General features: G+C 35.8%; 1 protein-coding gene across 3 annotated transcripts in view; it reads left to right on the top strand.

Annotated features, from left to right (window-relative positions):
- The window catches only part of ssh1a (slingshot protein phosphatase 1a), a 38,811-nt gene that overhangs the window by 6,519 nt on the left and 15,105 nt on the right, over positions 1-17,187 (top strand). For 2 of the 3 annotated variants that reach the window (XM_028458322.1, XM_028458323.1), the window contains one exon: positions 9,839-9,939. In XM_028458322.1, the coding sequence (XP_028314123.1) occupies positions 9,839-9,939 (101 nt within the window). Of the gene's footprint in view, positions 1-3,501; positions 3,717-9,838; positions 9,940-17,187 lie in introns of those variants that run through there. The other variant, XM_028458324.1, reaches the window with a different exon arrangement.

Raw genomic sequence — 17,187 nt, 5'->3', positions numbered from 1 at the left:
TGTCTTTTGAATGAAATACAGAATGAGTGTGAGTTGATCAGGTACAGTAAGGGCTCAGAGTATCAAAGAAAGATTTACTTTACCTCCTCGCAATTTGTTTTTGTGGTTCAATTTGTGTTGACATAAGCAAATAGTGCTTGTTATTTGGTCAAACAATATCTGTTTCATGAAGTTAGAAAACTATGCAAATATCCTGGAGCTTGTTTAAGGGAATCTGTGTAAACTTACATGTCCACACTTTGTCAATATTTATTTTGTTTTTTAATGTCTTTTATGTCTGTGTATCATATCATCATTGAAAGTAAAACTTGATTAACAAAGAGAAACAGTTGTGTAGCGATGCAGTTGTTTGCAATGGAGTTGAGTAGACTTAGAGTCAACTGCTGGTTTACAATTTGAAAGCTTTCTGCTTTAAAACAAAGACTAGCCATGTCTGTAGAAAATGTTTCAGGCCCTTTAGACTAGCTGTGGACTAGATTTATTTTCCACAGTGACATGATGATATTTAATGACTTCACTGGCTATTACATTTCTTAAAACTGTATATATTAGTGCACTAGCGCCCCCTTAAATTGAGGTCAGAAGCTAAATTGGTAGGTTCCATTTCTGGTATACGTGACTGTGCCATTCTCACTCATTTGCCGCCCATGTGCGCGATCTACACAAAATGCCTCTGCGATCGACCAGTAGATCACGATTGATGCGTTGGGCACCCTTGTTCTAGACACATTTTCACACTTAAATAGTTCTTGTTTTTAATGTTGTGTATGTCTGTGTTTACTATCGTTGAAAGTAAAAATTGGTTAACACTTTTGTTCCTCATACCCTGGTAGCCTCTTTTTTTTTGAATTACATTCAAACCTTGTGATATTTGACATATCAGCGGTTAGAGGCACAGGGGAAAGTGTTATAAATGCGCTTTTAGTCATTCATTTTTTGAGTTTTGTAGTTTTTTTCACCACGGCAGACGTCACTAACCTTTGCTGTTGTTAGATTATTACGTCACATAGTGGAAGTGCATCTGATTTTCAAAACAATGTGATGGCCTTTCCCCTAACTCCATTGGGAAGTCTCCTAACTCCTTTCCTTAACCCTGTGACGTCGTCCACGGTGTTAAGGAGAAGTGAATAGGAAAGGAAATAGGAGGGACTCTTTGGACACAGCCACAATTCCCGGTTGCAATTTGAATTTTTTCTGCCTTTATAAGAGTAGCCGTGTCATGCACTTGTATTTCTTTAAATTGGGGACAAGCTAAGTTGATGCTTTAAACACGGACAGCCAGCATGTCTTCATGCAAAACATCTCAGCCTGTCTTCCACTTTGTTTTTCACAGTGACATGATGTCAGCTTTTGCTGCTTTCCTCAGGTGTCCATGCCGACAGAGGAGGTTAATCCATTCCTTCCTGTAACAGTCCCTCTCTCCATTTCTTCTCTTTTAGTTGTCAGATTTAAAATGCTAGCGTTACGCAATTTGAAACCCCACGAGGAGGCAGCATTGTTCGGCTGTGCTGATGTGTGCAAAGTAAACATTTGTAAGATTGTGAACAAAACCTCCTGCCTAAAGCCTCTGCGACGCATCGTTTTAGTCAGTCCTTGGTGTAATCCAGTGCACTTCTATCACATAACTGTGCACCTGATGACTCAGTGCAATGGGCATCTGGTCCTCCTCGGCCCATCCAGCTCCATCTGGATACTTTTGGTCTCACTGACGCACCATCAATTTTTACTTTCTCTTGACCCAAATAGCAGAGAAATCCCCTGTATCCATCGTATCTTTACACAATACGATGTCCCCGTTTGGAGTCTTGAACTTCAATGAACCTGTGTCAGTATGTTGTTGTGTCTGTGAGTGTAACAGACACAAAATGTTTGCTAGAAAGGAGAGTTTGTTTCTCAGGGCTTTTGTCAGACACTTCCCTGTGCATGCTTACAGGCTTGATGATCTTAAACTAAAGGAAGGTGCAACATTTTGATGAATTATGCAATTTAATACATTGCATACATCTATGTGCAGTTTACTAGTGCAGCTCATTTCTAAACAAATGGGCTAATTTAACAAGTGCTGTAGGCCTTAGTACCATCCTCAACTCAACCTTTATTTTTAAAGCACATTGTAAACAACCAGAGTTGACCAAAGTGCTGTACAGATTACAATGGTTAAGAACAATACAAAAGTAAAGAAACAGAGAAAATAGATTAAAACAAATTAAGATTTGTCATGTTTGATTAAAAGCCAGGGAAAAGAGGTGTGATTTTAAAGCCGATTTAAAAACCTTAATTGATCCTGCAGAGCGGATATGCCAGGGCAAGTTGTTCCAGAGCCGATTTCCTTAGATTCAACAGACTCCTGATCTAGCAGTGACATGAAGACACACCATTGGGTTATTCCATGTCATTTGAAAAAAGAAATTGACATCCCACGCACTTTGGTCTCAAAAATTGTAGAAATTTATACCAATTGTTCCGTGATTATTTAGTAGGCACTCTGTCAATTTTTAGTTTGATCGAATTAATACTGTTTGAGATATGGTCAATTTAGTGAGGGGGGTATGTGTCGATTTTCGTGGGTCCTTATTTTTTTTTCATTTGCAGCTTCCTATATCTCAAAAATTACACTCCATAGGAAACTGAAATTTGGTATACTAATACAACTCCACCTACTCTCAGAATATACAAAATATCTGCTATACATCCTATCTGATGGACATGCCAGCCCATATTTGGGGTTTGGATCTGGAACATGTTTGGGCCTTCAGTAAACAACTTTGCATATGCCTCAGCTCCCTGTAACTTTATCAGCTTTGAGCTATGTGTATATATACTGTTCAAATCACTAATGATTAGTCACTTTTATGCATTGCTTCTTGGGTGACAGTCTCTTGAAATCTGAAAGATCAACACATACACACCTCACTAAATTGGCCATATCTCAAAAAAGTATTAATCTGATCAAACTAAAAATTGACAGTGTGTCTATTGAATAATCACAGAACAATTGGTAAAAATGTAAAAAGTGCGTGGGCCATTTGTGCAATGACATTGAATGACTCTATTGTTACATTTCGGGCATTAACTCAGGCTTTGTCAGGAGTGTCATGGAAATGAGTGTGTTTTGCGTCATTCTTCATCTTTGTGCTGCTTTTGCACCAGTTGCAGGAAACAGTATTTCAATACATATTTCAAGCTGAGCAAATAAAATGAAGTCTTCAGAGCTGTGGAACAATATCTGCTAGCAGATAAACTCAGATGTTTAGCTTGATTGCTGCCTATGACTGATACAGACAAAACAGTCCAAAGCTGAGGAATGTGAGAGACTACTACAGTAGCATAGCTGCCTGAGGCTGGAGTTGAGGATTGCAGTTTGTCCCTGCTGGCAAAAATCTGACTGGCACAAAGTGAGAGGAGGAGGGAGGATGAGGAGGAGGAGGCAGAGGGAGGGAGGGAGCGGCAACTGAACAGACAGCACTTTTTTATTAAGCACCACAGATGAGTCCGGACTGTCATTCAAAGACTTAAAGCAAACTTTCTGCTGAACTTGGCTGCTTTAGTATTCCTGGAGATTGATGAAGAAAGCGTAGTTTGTAGCGAAAGAGCCTGCATTCAGCTCAGGATGACAGAATGCATCTGGTTGTTGAATCCATTCAGGAGGCAGCGATGAAGACGCTTCTATAATTTGTGGAGAATGCTGTGCTGAGCCAGAACGACATAAAGCACATGTGAGTTTAAACTGGATGGCTTCTTACAGTAAGGACTTGATGTGCAAAGAACAGTTCCATGCCTTGACTTGCTTTGGGTTACTTTGGATTGCTTGCCGAAAGGTTTGTAGTTATGCTACAGTTTCAATAAAGTTTTATTGTTAAAATCAATGACAGACAATGTAAGTGCTGTGTGAAAGGTTTTGCTGCTTAACGTTTTTACTTTATATATTATATTAAAAAATAAAGAGTTATTGATTTATTGAGTGAAGTATAAAGATTTACATAATTTGTAATGTTGAAAAGGAAGTTTATGATTTAAGTTATTTAATTGTTTTGACTATTTACCTGTATTTCCGGGGCGGAACCTTTGTTTAGCATCAGGAATCAGCACGTCACTTACAGACAAGTCGGGATCATTATGTTGAGGTTTCATTTATTCATATAACTGTTCTTCAGGAAATTTACTTTGATTTGCTGACATGTTCTGACTTTCAACTGCCAGTCTTCGTCATCGCTTTGATGTTTTAAAGTCAGGATCATTGCCAGTCCCCTGATTGGTGTAGCCTTGTATTGTCTCAGTAGATTGTAATGTTAGCTGTCGTGCTCCTTTTTAACTGCAGTCTTTGTAGATAACCTTTGGTTGAGTCTTGCACAAAGAAACACTTGAACCAGTTGAATCTGCTCGATAGGATTGTGTGAAAATGACTTGTGAATTTAATTTGCTTTTGATTCATGCACACGATTTAGATTCCACCAGTGCACACTTTTAGCGCACAAACTTTGGCACGTACACACGTTTGCACTCGGCTCCACATTTTAACTGACACTTTTGCGTGGCTGTTATTAAGTGATAATAATCCAAGACAATAGACTCTCTTCACAGACCACAAATGTTTCACAGAACGCAATTTATTTAAAAAGAAATCTACAAAAGTTGGACCAAGCCTCTTGTGGGAAAATGTCGTCCCCACAGGCTTTACGAATGAAACATTCTATGTATGTAATGGGTGGCTGGAAAATATTATGATGTGCTCAGAAGAAAAGCTATTCCCATAAAATAATCTGTTAAATTAATTAAAGCGGCAACTGACCACAAGTTTGTTCATGCATTATGTGGGACTTGTTGGTTTTTTCTGCAATTGCTAAAAACTGACAGAAAATGCGCAATTCATATTTTGAAATAGAAGTCTGAACTTAAAAAAAAAATATATATATATATATATATATATATATATATAATATATAAAATCAGGCCCCAGTATGACACAGGAATACCCCACATTTATGTTTCGGGACAAAATTGTACATTTACATTCATGATTTTGCTCATAACCTAGATCAAAATCTCTCGCTACCTGATTGCACATTGTTCTATTTTTTATATTTTATATATCGTACCATTTATATAATACTGTAGGAGTGTTATGAATTAATATTTTAATATTCATGGTGCACTCAAAGATGGAGATCGAACAATTTTTTAGTGCAGTTTGTTCAATAATTGATAACCAGGGTAGGATTCTTAACTTTAATCTACTCTCCCATCAGACAATAGAATATGACCAAAAATAATCACAAAGACAAAGATGACTTATACAATTATTACCAAAATGTAACAGTGCACAAGAAAATAAGTGTGGTAGATATATTTTGAATACAGAATACAACATGAATTGTGTGAATTGTAAACAATTCACTAATGATAATATTACCAAAAGACTAACACTGGATTATGAATGAGCTCACAACTATTACAAGATAAGACTAAACTACAAGATAATACTGAATAATTGAACAAATTATGGTGAATAAAGAAAATTTTGTTACAGAAAAGAAGAAAAACAAAGAGTTACTGAAGGAAAAATTAAACATTGAGTGTGCGTGTAGGTATCTATGGTTGGTATGTGTGTATTTATCAGTATGTTACTATGTGTGGCAATTTAGAGTTAAATGGTGAGATTGATAGAGTCTTGACCTTCTCTGGGTTGCAGCTGAGCAAGTTTTCACTTCAGCTTTGTGGCATCTGCTGGAATGGCAGGCCAGGTTTCGCTGATTTGGCAGGATTAGAAAATTCAAGAATACTGCAGAGCTCCAGTTGCTCTGACTTGGTACACGTAAAGGTGAACAGAGGTGTCACAGTGGTAATAAATGTAGGTGAGCTGAGAGAAAGGGGCTTTTCAGTCTCCAAATGAAAGGAAATAAATGCGGCTCCATTCCACTGGAATATTTTATATATATATATATATATATATATATATATATATATATATGTAATCTTTGATGTTATCTAAAATGTCTTGGTCCAAAGGTTTTAAACCAAGGGGATCTTAAGTTTACAGTAAGTTTGGTTTCAAGTATTTCTGACTGACAAGTGGTGTAACGATCCATCAATCTGGGTCAATATATCGATTGGTTTAGCAACGATCCAATCGAATCAATGGAAACTCAATCCTTCCATGAACTTTCTCAGGGAAACAAAGATCTTTTTTCTTTTTGTTAAAAATAATATTTTTCATTTAAATATCTGAAACGTTTGAGCAGTAACAGTCAAAACATCAAAATTGCTTAGTATTTATTTTAACTGATTATTTGTATTTTTTTTTAACTGATAATTTTTTTGGGTATATTTATACTGTATTGTCTTAAATCAATCAAAGGCCCAAGACTCAAATCAAAATGAAATCATGGCAGACTTCTGTGGCGCTGCGTGGTAAATTAACGGTCAGGTGATGTCTATTGATTAGCGTGTGAAAGATGCACAAATGGATACTGAAGAGGTGAATAGAAGGCTGACCTCTGGAAATGAATAAATTATGTTTCCATTGCGATATTTGAGTGTGTTTTTTTTTTTTTAGAAATTCAGGTGTTTCCATTATCGGTTTTTATTGCGCAATTTTGATTTTGCACATTTCAAAGGGTAATGAAAAACGCTGCTAATATCTTAATGTACCCATTCAAACCTGTTGACGATGGGTTATACTGACTCTAGGGATGTAACGATTAATTGCAAGGCAGTTAAAAATCGATTCATAGGTACCACGGTTCACATCGATGCTCTGAAAATTGAATCGCAGTACCTTTTTTAAACAGCAGAGGGCGCTATAAATCCTTCCAGAAGCGGACGTGACGGGCGGAATCTGCTACTATTTTCTTTCTGGCCGCCATTTACTGTTAAACATGCTCATAAATGATTCATTACCCCTTTAGCACCGAAAGAATATCTGTAATATTACGTGAATATCTGTAAAAGTCATGTTTTTCTTTTAGCTCTGTCTGCTAGCATAGCTTCTCTTCTTCACTGGTGGAAAAACTGCATGTCAACCGACCACTGGGTTACTAGCGCCCTCTGCTGGTCTAAACTAATATTTGACGTAAATACAGTAAAATGACTGTTTTTTTGTTTTTTGTTTTTTTTAAGTCCAATTGTTAAGGCACAAAATACATTTTCAGTTGCACTTTTAAAAAGAAAAAGAACTATTATGCAGTTTTGAATTGTTTACTATAGAACCAGAATTTAAATTAATAGGTTTCTTCTTCATTTGTATTATTCCTTTATTTATTTCATTCAAGATTTATTTTTAGTTAAATTGCATCATTTTGAATAGTTTATCAAGGGATTCTTTTGACAATGAAAAATAAAAGGAAAATAGTACAGTATTTTCCCCAAAAAATAAAGGAATATTTTTCAGTCATTTGTCAACATTCCCATTTTGTAAAATAAATCGTGAGAAAATCGTATCGTGAACCCAGTATCGTGAATCGAATCGTATCGGGAGTTGAGTGAATCGTTACATCCCTAACTGACTCTGAGGAGTTGTATTGACTATTAAGGTTTAAGTGCGTGGGAAGTGTGGTTAGGCCCTGACCCTGCCCCATGGGCAGCCAAATAGCAATGCGTTTCAGCTCATGCATCCTCACATATTCTAGTTTCTACTTACTTCAAAATTCAAAAATTTGATAACAGCTGGATCTAGAGTCAGGTGTGTCTTTAGTATCTGCCTGTAGTTTGTTTTGCTCCTGTCACTCATCAGCGCCGTTCTCCTAATGATGCCCTTGTTTGCCAGACTGCACACAGAGAATTGACGGTAAATGTGTAACGCCCAGCTGCCAGGTTAGATTTATGTACGTGTACACATTGTGTTTCAGTGAAATGGAATGGTTGAAGAGAAGAAACGCCTCATTCTTTTTTTAACAGCAGTTCCACAATTGTATCATCGCTTGACATTTCCACTGTCTACCCTAAAGACAGTTAGTCTTTTTTTCCAGGCAGGTGTGTGTGTACTGTGGGGGTGTAATTGGTGCTTTTTGACCGTTGTGAAGGCTAAACTTAACAAACAGCAACAGTCAGGTCAAATATTTAGATATGTATTGTATTACACCAAGCCAGCAGAAGCTTGACAACTCAAACCAGAATAAAGCCCACACAGCAGAAAAAAAATGGACATGCATTCAAGATCAAAGCTTGATTCATGTAAACTGCTCAGCTGAGGTCAGGCTGTTTGTACAGCAGCTTAGCTTTTTCACTCTGTGGTTAAAGTAATCCAGCAGTAGCAGAAGACGGTGGTTATACTCTTGAATCATGCAGCATCTAACCAAACTGAACAATGGTAGTACAGATATGTCATTTGTGCTGCATCCCACTGTTGAAATAGTCACTAAAGTACCAAGGTTTCCAAAGTGGGGTACGCAAATTGTCATAGGGGGTACATGAATAAAAAAATTAATTGGAAACAAGAATATAAATAGACCAGCAGTCAGTCATCAAAAAAGATACATTGCTTTACCAATTACAATCCGTACAGATCATTATTTTTTTTATTTATTATTATATATTATTCCTCAACTGGATAGGTCAAATTCAGAGACAAGTTTAACTCTAGGGCTACTGTATATGACATTCCATCAGTGGTTCCCAACCTTTTTTGGGTCATGACTCCATTTTAAAATTACTATTTTTTGGCTTTTTTTACTTTCTAGAATTAGCTTTTGATAATGTTTGTTGTTGCCAGGATTAGTGCACAAAGTGACAAGATGCACCAGCTAAGGTATTTTATATCGTTTATACTATATTTATATTTATTTTATTTGAACTAGATTTGAGAAAGTGAAAGCATAGAATACAGTTTTTTTAAGATTGTTTTGGATGTAGTGTTATAATTTGAAAAAGAAAATGATTAAAACATTTTAAGAATACATTTTTAATCAGTATTTTTCTATTATTATAAATTATTAGACATTCCAGGCAACCCCACATGGTTATGATCCCACGGTTGAAAAACACTGCATTCTAGGGCTGTAGTCAACCAAGGAATTGGTTGGTCGACCAAGACTATGGCACACACAGCGATTAGTCGACTTTAGTGTTGTTTCGCAACTCTGTCTACGTGACGTTGACTAGTAGCAGTACCTGACTTTTGCCCAAGATGGCGGTGCAACACACCAAATGAGGGTCCTAATACCCCTGCACAGCAAGGCAGCACAACATCAAGCTTTTCGTAGTGTTACTTTACACTGTGATGTCTTCTGTGCATTGCACTGTTGGGTTCAACTACAATTATTGCATAGTTGATAATTAATTACAGTTGTGATGCAATTATGATTGTAATCGTAATTTCAAAAAATATGTTGCTGTTGTAATCGTAGTTGAATTGTAATTGGGTTCAGATAATTGTCTTTGTAATTGTAATAGAAATTCTATAAAAACTTAGATTTAAACTTAAAAACTTAAATTGACATTTTAATCAAACACAAAACTGGGTAACATTTTCATGAATAAGGAAGCCAGAACAAATTGGATGATAGATAATGTGTTTTACAGATGTTTTTAAACATGGACGAAAATTGACCTGTTATCACAAGAAATGCAAACAGAAAGCTAACACAAGAGGAAGGGTACGTTTTATGGGGTTTTTTATTAAAGGCTCAGTAATTGTGATTAATTGTAATTGACTAACAGGAAAAAAATAAGATTTGTAATTTTTATTTTAAATGGAAAAAATGCAGGTAACTGTAATCATAATTGAGTTGTAATTGAACATGGATAATTGAAGGTGTAATTGTAGATGAAATATATACTTGACCCTAACCCTGGTGCATTGATTGTGTGACTCAGTTCCTCTTTTTCTCCTAATTGTTTCTAGCCTGAGCGAGAGCTTCTTCATGGTGAAGGGCGCCGCTCTCTTCCTGCAGCAGGGAAACAGCCACCAGGGCCCCAGAGCACCCCCCACTCACAAACATGCAGGTAAGAAACGTTGTTGCCTGAACCCCTGGATTCATTCTCCGTTCTTCCTAAAACAGTTTCTAATGCTGGTGATGAGGATGAAATCATCCTCTACACATCCCAGTTGGGCAAATTAGAACTCAGTGGACAAAACCCATGGTTGACAAGTGCTAGAAGTGTGCCAATTAAGAATGTGCGATATAGTTTACGATATATCGTCACAAACATTCTCACTGGTAAGAATATGTCATCCCACGATAGAAACAATAAATTCCCATCTCGGAGATTAGCGAGAGCCACAGACCATTTGTCCCACAATTTAGCCAAGAATGCCCCTAAAAACCTTGTTCCCCGGGCCAAAATTGCCCCCGAGTTTTTTGTCAACCACTTATTATTCTCTGAAGCGAAGCGCTGTTCACGGGAGCTCCGCCGCTGAACCTTTGCGGTGTACATTGCGCTGCTGCTCCCGCCCCTCACACACGCACGCACACACACACAGACGGTGGTGCTCGTCATGGCTTACCTGAAGCTGCCGTGCAGCGACACATCATGGACCGCTACTTGGTTAAGACCAGACAACCATCCAACAAAGTGAACCAGTACAAGTTCCTCTGCCACTGCTACTTGTGAAATGCAATATTTCACGTGTTCACAAGACAAAGCTGGCCCCATTAGACAGTAATGTAAGTATTGTGATTATTACACCAAACTCTCCTGAATGATTAAATCATCAGCCTGATCTGGTCAGAGAGATATTTATCAACCATAACTTTATGTAACTCATTATCAGATATAATACAAACAATTCAGCAGCTGTAAAAACATTATTGGAGTTATTTTTGCTTTTCATGTGATTTTTTTCATCATTTTAATTGAGGAAATAAATGAATTCCATACAATAACACTAATAGAGTGACCCACATGCACTAATATATTCCATAAAATATCAGCCCATGAGCTCTAGATACCATTTCCGATACCACGGGGCAAAAAAAAAGGACAAGAAGCATAATTTCCTTTAATAAAGTTGAGAATACAAACTATGAACAGTTTACAAAGTAGTTTTAAATTAAGTGAAATGTAGTGCAACATTTGACAACACATGTAAACATAAAAAAACTATTACTGTTTTTTGAGAAAGTATCACAAAATTTTGCAAATGTTTCCTTCTCATTTTCACTAAAACTGGTTGTGCAGGCCCCCCAGCAGCAGCACTAGCCACGCTGCAGCCATGCTGACATCAGCTAACTCAGTGTTATGATGAGGTAGTGTCGGGCCCTATAACATTCATTTTATTTTTTTCCAAATTCCATTTATTTATTTTTTAGAAATAATCATTTTTTTCAGAAAAAAAATTACATATCTAACAAAATAAATACTAATAAATAGATAAAAACATAATTAATCAAAAATATATGTCAAAAATAAAGTAAGATACAATTAAAAGGTAGATTTAAGTTGTAGTGACATTGATTGTTCTGACTGCTCCTTTTTAATTATTTATGTGATATAAATATGGAACAGCATTACTGTCACAGTCACCCAATTTCCCCTCAGGCTGAATAATTTAAATGATCCTGATGACATCATTCCAGACTCTAGTGATTACACAAAAATAAATGGACACAAGGATACATCAGTTGTTTCACCACTGGAGGCCAGAATATTTTACAGTATCAGAAGTTATCATTAACCTACGACTTTTTAGACTCTACAATCCCTGGCATCGATGGTCTCGTCCACAACAACAGAACAACTTTATCCACAGATCTTCTGTAGCTCTGATTAGATGTTGTTTAAACGCTCTGAGCAGGTGAAACTGATTCAATCTATTTCATGTTTTCACGGAGCGCCGCTGTGCTACATGAGAAACGGATGGAGTTTCACAGGCACAGCAAAGTTAAACGGACACTGGTCAACTCTGTTTTAAGAGTCAGTGATGATTTGCACAGTTTTTTTTATTTGGCAATTTTAGACAGTGTTTAATGCAGCCAGGGCAGGAGGGGGGAGGGCGGTGTACCTTATCAGCGGTCCCCGGAACATTTCCCCATAAAAACAACAATCCTTGCCTCACACTGACGGCGTTTCATGTTGATTCTGTCCATTTCCGCATTTAACCGTTTTCATTGTTTGATTCTGGGATTTTTAGGGCTCTATTAGTGTTCAGCTGCAGCTGAGGGGAGGCTGCACGTGTGTCTGTCTGTGTCTGCAGCAGCGAATCAAGTTGAAACAGGCGAGGGGAAAAAAAACGTAGATGAACCATAGATATATTAAGAGATAAACACGGCCTGTTAGTATCGAACTGCTAAAAGTTATTTAATGTTTATTATCATTTTATTATGAACGTGGGTTAGACCGGGACAGGAGCACACAGTAGTTTCCAGAAGTTATGCACAGAACCGTTAAGAGAGAGAGTTGTGACAACGGAAGTTTGAAATGGACTCAAATAGTTCCTGGAAGTTGCAGCGGCTGTGCTCATAGCGAACAGCGAAACATGTCAATTTTTCTGCGAACACAGCATTATAAAAGCTGATATTTTCACCACACATTTATAACCTAATGCGCACCTTGGATGCACATGACATGTTTGTGTGTAATTATTTTCATACTGTGAGGTTTTGTTTTTCTTTTTCTTTGCCGAAGGAGGGTCTAAGGACAGGAGATGACATTTATTATCCATTTGCTTAAGTCCAGCGAACATTGGTACAAACTTTATCAATTTGTCACGCGCTAGAATTAAACCATGGAAATCGACTGAGTATTTACACCTCTTTGTACATTCGACCTTCAAACACATACTCATTTGGCCATAATTGACAACTCTACTTAAGCTCCTCCCACTATATGAATACATACTTCTGACGGGCACTGTACTAGTATATATAATGACCTATCAACAAGTAATTTATACAAATACATAAACCAAAAAGTGAATTGTAGATAATGTGTTCTACTTAATTTGTTTGTTGACAGCTGAGTTAGAATGATGGAAAACTTTACACGTAATTCTGTGGTGACAAGAGAAAAGACATGTGGAACACTTTAAGTCATCAAGCATAGTAAATTTGGACTAACGCTTTTTTAAATATGGGAATTTGTGCCACTTTTGGCCCAGCATTTATAGCTACATTGAAAGGTTTCACACCCTATATGACCCATGTTTGGACGTTGAACACAACACTTAATATAGCAGCACGTCATGTAACACGTAATGCTGAAAAATAAACAAAACACTATTTTCTCGTCTCTGAAATGTAAAAATTGAAATTTTTGAATTGGAGTTTTATTTCGGCAGTCTTCAGAAAAACAAAAAACAGAACAAACTACACTCAATTGTCCAACTAATCGGCTGAAAGGGTGCAGGTTAAAGCTAAAGGTTATACACACCTACCCCATCGCAAAAAACAAAACAAGGCTGTCTAGATAATGTAAAAAAATTATAATAATTAGGATTCAATTACTATTCAATATATATTCTACAAAAAAAATTATATATACAGTTTATACATGCACAATGCACATCAAACATACTGTATACATATACTCCCACATATATACACATTGTATACTTTTTACTATGTTTATTATGTCTTTCATAATATATGTTATACCATTATATGCATATTATTGCTGTCCGAGGTAAACATTTTTTATAGTTACTAACGATATACGAGCTTTTTAAACTGGTTCATGTTGGTGCTTCGTCTTATATCATCCTTCAGGCAGTTCCATAATTTAACCCCTGCTGTTGTTATACTCATCCTTTTCAAAATTGTCTAAAACAATGTTGGATTAGCCAAACAGGATATTTAATTATTTATTTGAACAGTCTTGGAGACTGTAGATTGTATTTGATCCTGAAACTGTTATATTTGTGTTACTGTGTACCTATTAATTCAGTACATTTAAATATACCTGACATGTACAATATATATGACAAAACAATCAATATTTCAGATGAAAGGTTAAAGCACATATAGCATCAGTAACTTAATTTAAAAAGAAAATTATTTTGATGATCTTTTTATTGAGCCAATGTCAGATAAAAAAAAAAAAAACGGCATGTTTACTTTTGTTGTTTAAATATATTGTAAGACGTTTCCGATTCTGAATTAGGCAGAATTGTATTTATTGCAGTTTTCTGTAATCACAGAGAAATATCTAGTTTTACCATTTTATGGATTCTTTTAGAATTCATCTAATGGCGGTGGTTAGGGGTAACGTACTACTCACATTAAGTCTGACGTCAAAATTAGTGTGTTACATTAGATAGTATAAAAAGATTAAGTATGCGAGAAATACCTGGATGTACAGTATACTGTATGGGGACATTTTTTAAGTATACACAAAAGCATCCCTTCTTGTCTTCCATTAGTTTTTTAATGCTTTTGTAAATATGGTGGATGAGAACAACTTTTAAATGAAATTCAGGTACGGTTTATAAAATGTTAGCTTTAAGTTCTTGCTTTTAGAATCTGACCCTAGTGAAAATGTAGTTGAAAATCCCTAGTTTATACTTTTCAATAAGTCCATGTTTTTTCATACTACCCATTCATCTGATTTGAACTTTTCCCATCAACAGTCACAAGATTCAACTGATACAGTATATTTATATTCCCCTGTTTAGCACTTGAAGCTCACAGCAGTTGTTAATCTACTACAAATCTGTGTGACGGCCAAGAACCCAGCAGACTTTGATCCGCCTCCTACAGCCAAAACACCAAATCCACCGTGACTTTTTCATGGGGCTTACTCCACATTTTTCCCCGGCCGTTGAAGGCAGTGCAGCCAAAGCATTCAGGCCGTTAAATAACTACAAAATCAATTGTACCATGCCAACGTGTTAAAAGGATTCAGGAATCCAGTGGAAGAGTCATAAAATACATGGTCTAATAAGAATCCCCTTTACATCATGCAATTGTTTATAAATAATAATGTTTAGTCTAATAGGAACTTGTTAAAATCTAGTTGGTAATACTGGAATTAAACCAGTGGTTCCCAAACTTTTCACAGTCCCTTACGTACCCATCAGACATTTAACCTTAAGCCATGTAACCCCTACCACTGCACTCTTAAAAACATAATGTAATGCAGTGTTTTTCAACCTTGGGATCATTTCCCTATGTTGGGTTGCTTGGAATTCAAATGGGGTCCCCTGAAATGTCTAATAATTTATAATAATAGAAATTTATTTTTTTAAATGTTTTAAGTATTATACTTTTTCCAATTGTAACACCACACACAAAATATTAAACAACTGTATACTATACTTTCACGTTCTCAAAAATTAAATCTAGTTCAAATAAAATGCAGTATAAAGTGATCTGAGCAGGCGCATCTTGTCACTTTGTGCATTAAATTAATCCTGGCAACAACAAACATTATCAATTTTGTGATATCAAAATGGGGTCATGACCCAAAAAAGGTTAGGAACCACCTTTGTAATGTCACATACAATGTAGCCCTACAGTGAAATGTGTCTCTGGATTTTACCTATCCTGTTGAGGAATTATATATGATTAAAAAAAAATAATAATAATCTGTAACCATTGATTGTAATTTGTGGCAATGCATGGAGACTCCTGCCTGCTGGTCAATTTATATTCCAATTTCTATTTTTCAGTTACGTACCCCCATGACAATTTGCGTACCCCACTTTGGGAACCCACGAAATAAACTAATACTGGGTTTAAAAGGCTACTAAAGAGCAATAATCTAAGCTAGTGAAACAGGTCAAGTTTATTTATATAGCATATTTCATGTACAAGACAATTCAAAGTTCTCACACCATAAAAATTACATTTAAAAATGAAGAAAAATCACAACATGTAAAACACTATCAATCAATAAAACGGGATAATATCAGATTAAATAGTGTGACTGTTTAATTAAAAGCAGTGACGAATAAAAATGTCTTTAACCTTAATTTAGAAGAGCTGAGACTAAGGCTAGTGATCCCACATCCCATACCTTTCACCAGGGTTAAGGTTCAACCTTCACTACGTATTGTTTTCAGATTTCGTGTATAAAGAAACACTCAACTTCATTTTCCAGAGTGGAACCATCGTTGGGGCTGATGCTTCATTTTATAAAATATGATTGTAATGATGAGAATAAAAAGAACAAATAGGTTTGTTCATGTCAGGGTTGGGGTCAATTACATTTTCAATTACCCATGTTCAATTATAATTCAATTAGATTAGTCAGGGTTCCTGCAGATCCTTAAAATGTCTTAAATTTTAACACAAGTATGATTTTATGATTGTAATTAGTTTCACATTTCAAAATATATGGTAACATTCGTAAAAAAAAAAAAGAAGTATTATTTACTGTAACATTGCACAATCTCGACAGCGGAACCAACGGCAAAACAGTGACGTGGTTGCAGTGAAACTCTGTGCAGATGTACATCATGCTTGTAGCAACTTTTAACAACACGGGGAAATGTAAATTTAAAGAAAATTGCCTGTCCAACTAAGATTTTTTTTAATCAAATTTTAAGTTTTTTTGTATTTTTGTTTTATATATTTTTGGCTATTTTTGTAGTCATCTTGTGTGTTTTTGGAGTGATTTTGATTATTTGTGTTTTTTTGTGTACCGGTATTTTACTGTCATTTTGTGTATTTTTTTGTGTTTACTTTGGGGGCCGCCAGTTGCACGTCTGCACTAGTGGACACTGGGAAAAAAAATAATAACCTATGTAATTGATGTGGTGTTTTTTCCCCCCAATTGTGTTTACTGTGAAGTTGGTCTTACATCTAATTTCAAATGGCAATAAAAAGTCTTAAAAAGCCTTGAATTTAATGTGACTGAAGCTGCAGGAACCCTGACAGTGACCAGCCTTTTTTTCAATTATATTTAAATTACAATTATTTTAATTCTCAGAATGACAATTATGTTCTCAATTTCTAAAGTTCAATTAATATTAATCACAATTACTGACCCTGAAATAAATAACCTGATAAAGGTTTACTTTCAGCTTTCTGTTAGCATCTCTTATGATATCAGGTCCTAAATCAGCTGTAAAATACACTAAAAACAAATATCGATCATTTAATTTCTTTCCTGTCTATTGGTTACCTTGTTAGGCTTCTTAATCAATGAAAATATAGTATTTAGTATTTTTGTCGTGGGCATCTGAGCCTTTTTTGTATCACTATATATCCCTCAATTCATTTATTTTTTAAAATGGTAATGTGGGAAAGCTTGATATGAAACATATTTTAATAATTAACTGCATACTGTATGTGTAGAACTGTACATAGAACT

This window comes from Gouania willdenowi, chromosome 9 (genome assembly GCF_900634775.1).
Source record: "Gouania willdenowi chromosome 9, fGouWil2.1, whole genome shotgun sequence".
In the NCBI taxonomy this organism is placed as follows: domain Eukaryota; kingdom Metazoa; phylum Chordata; class Actinopteri; order Blenniiformes; family Gobiesocidae; genus Gouania; species Gouania willdenowi.
This window is presented reverse-complemented; position numbering and strand designations above follow the sequence as displayed.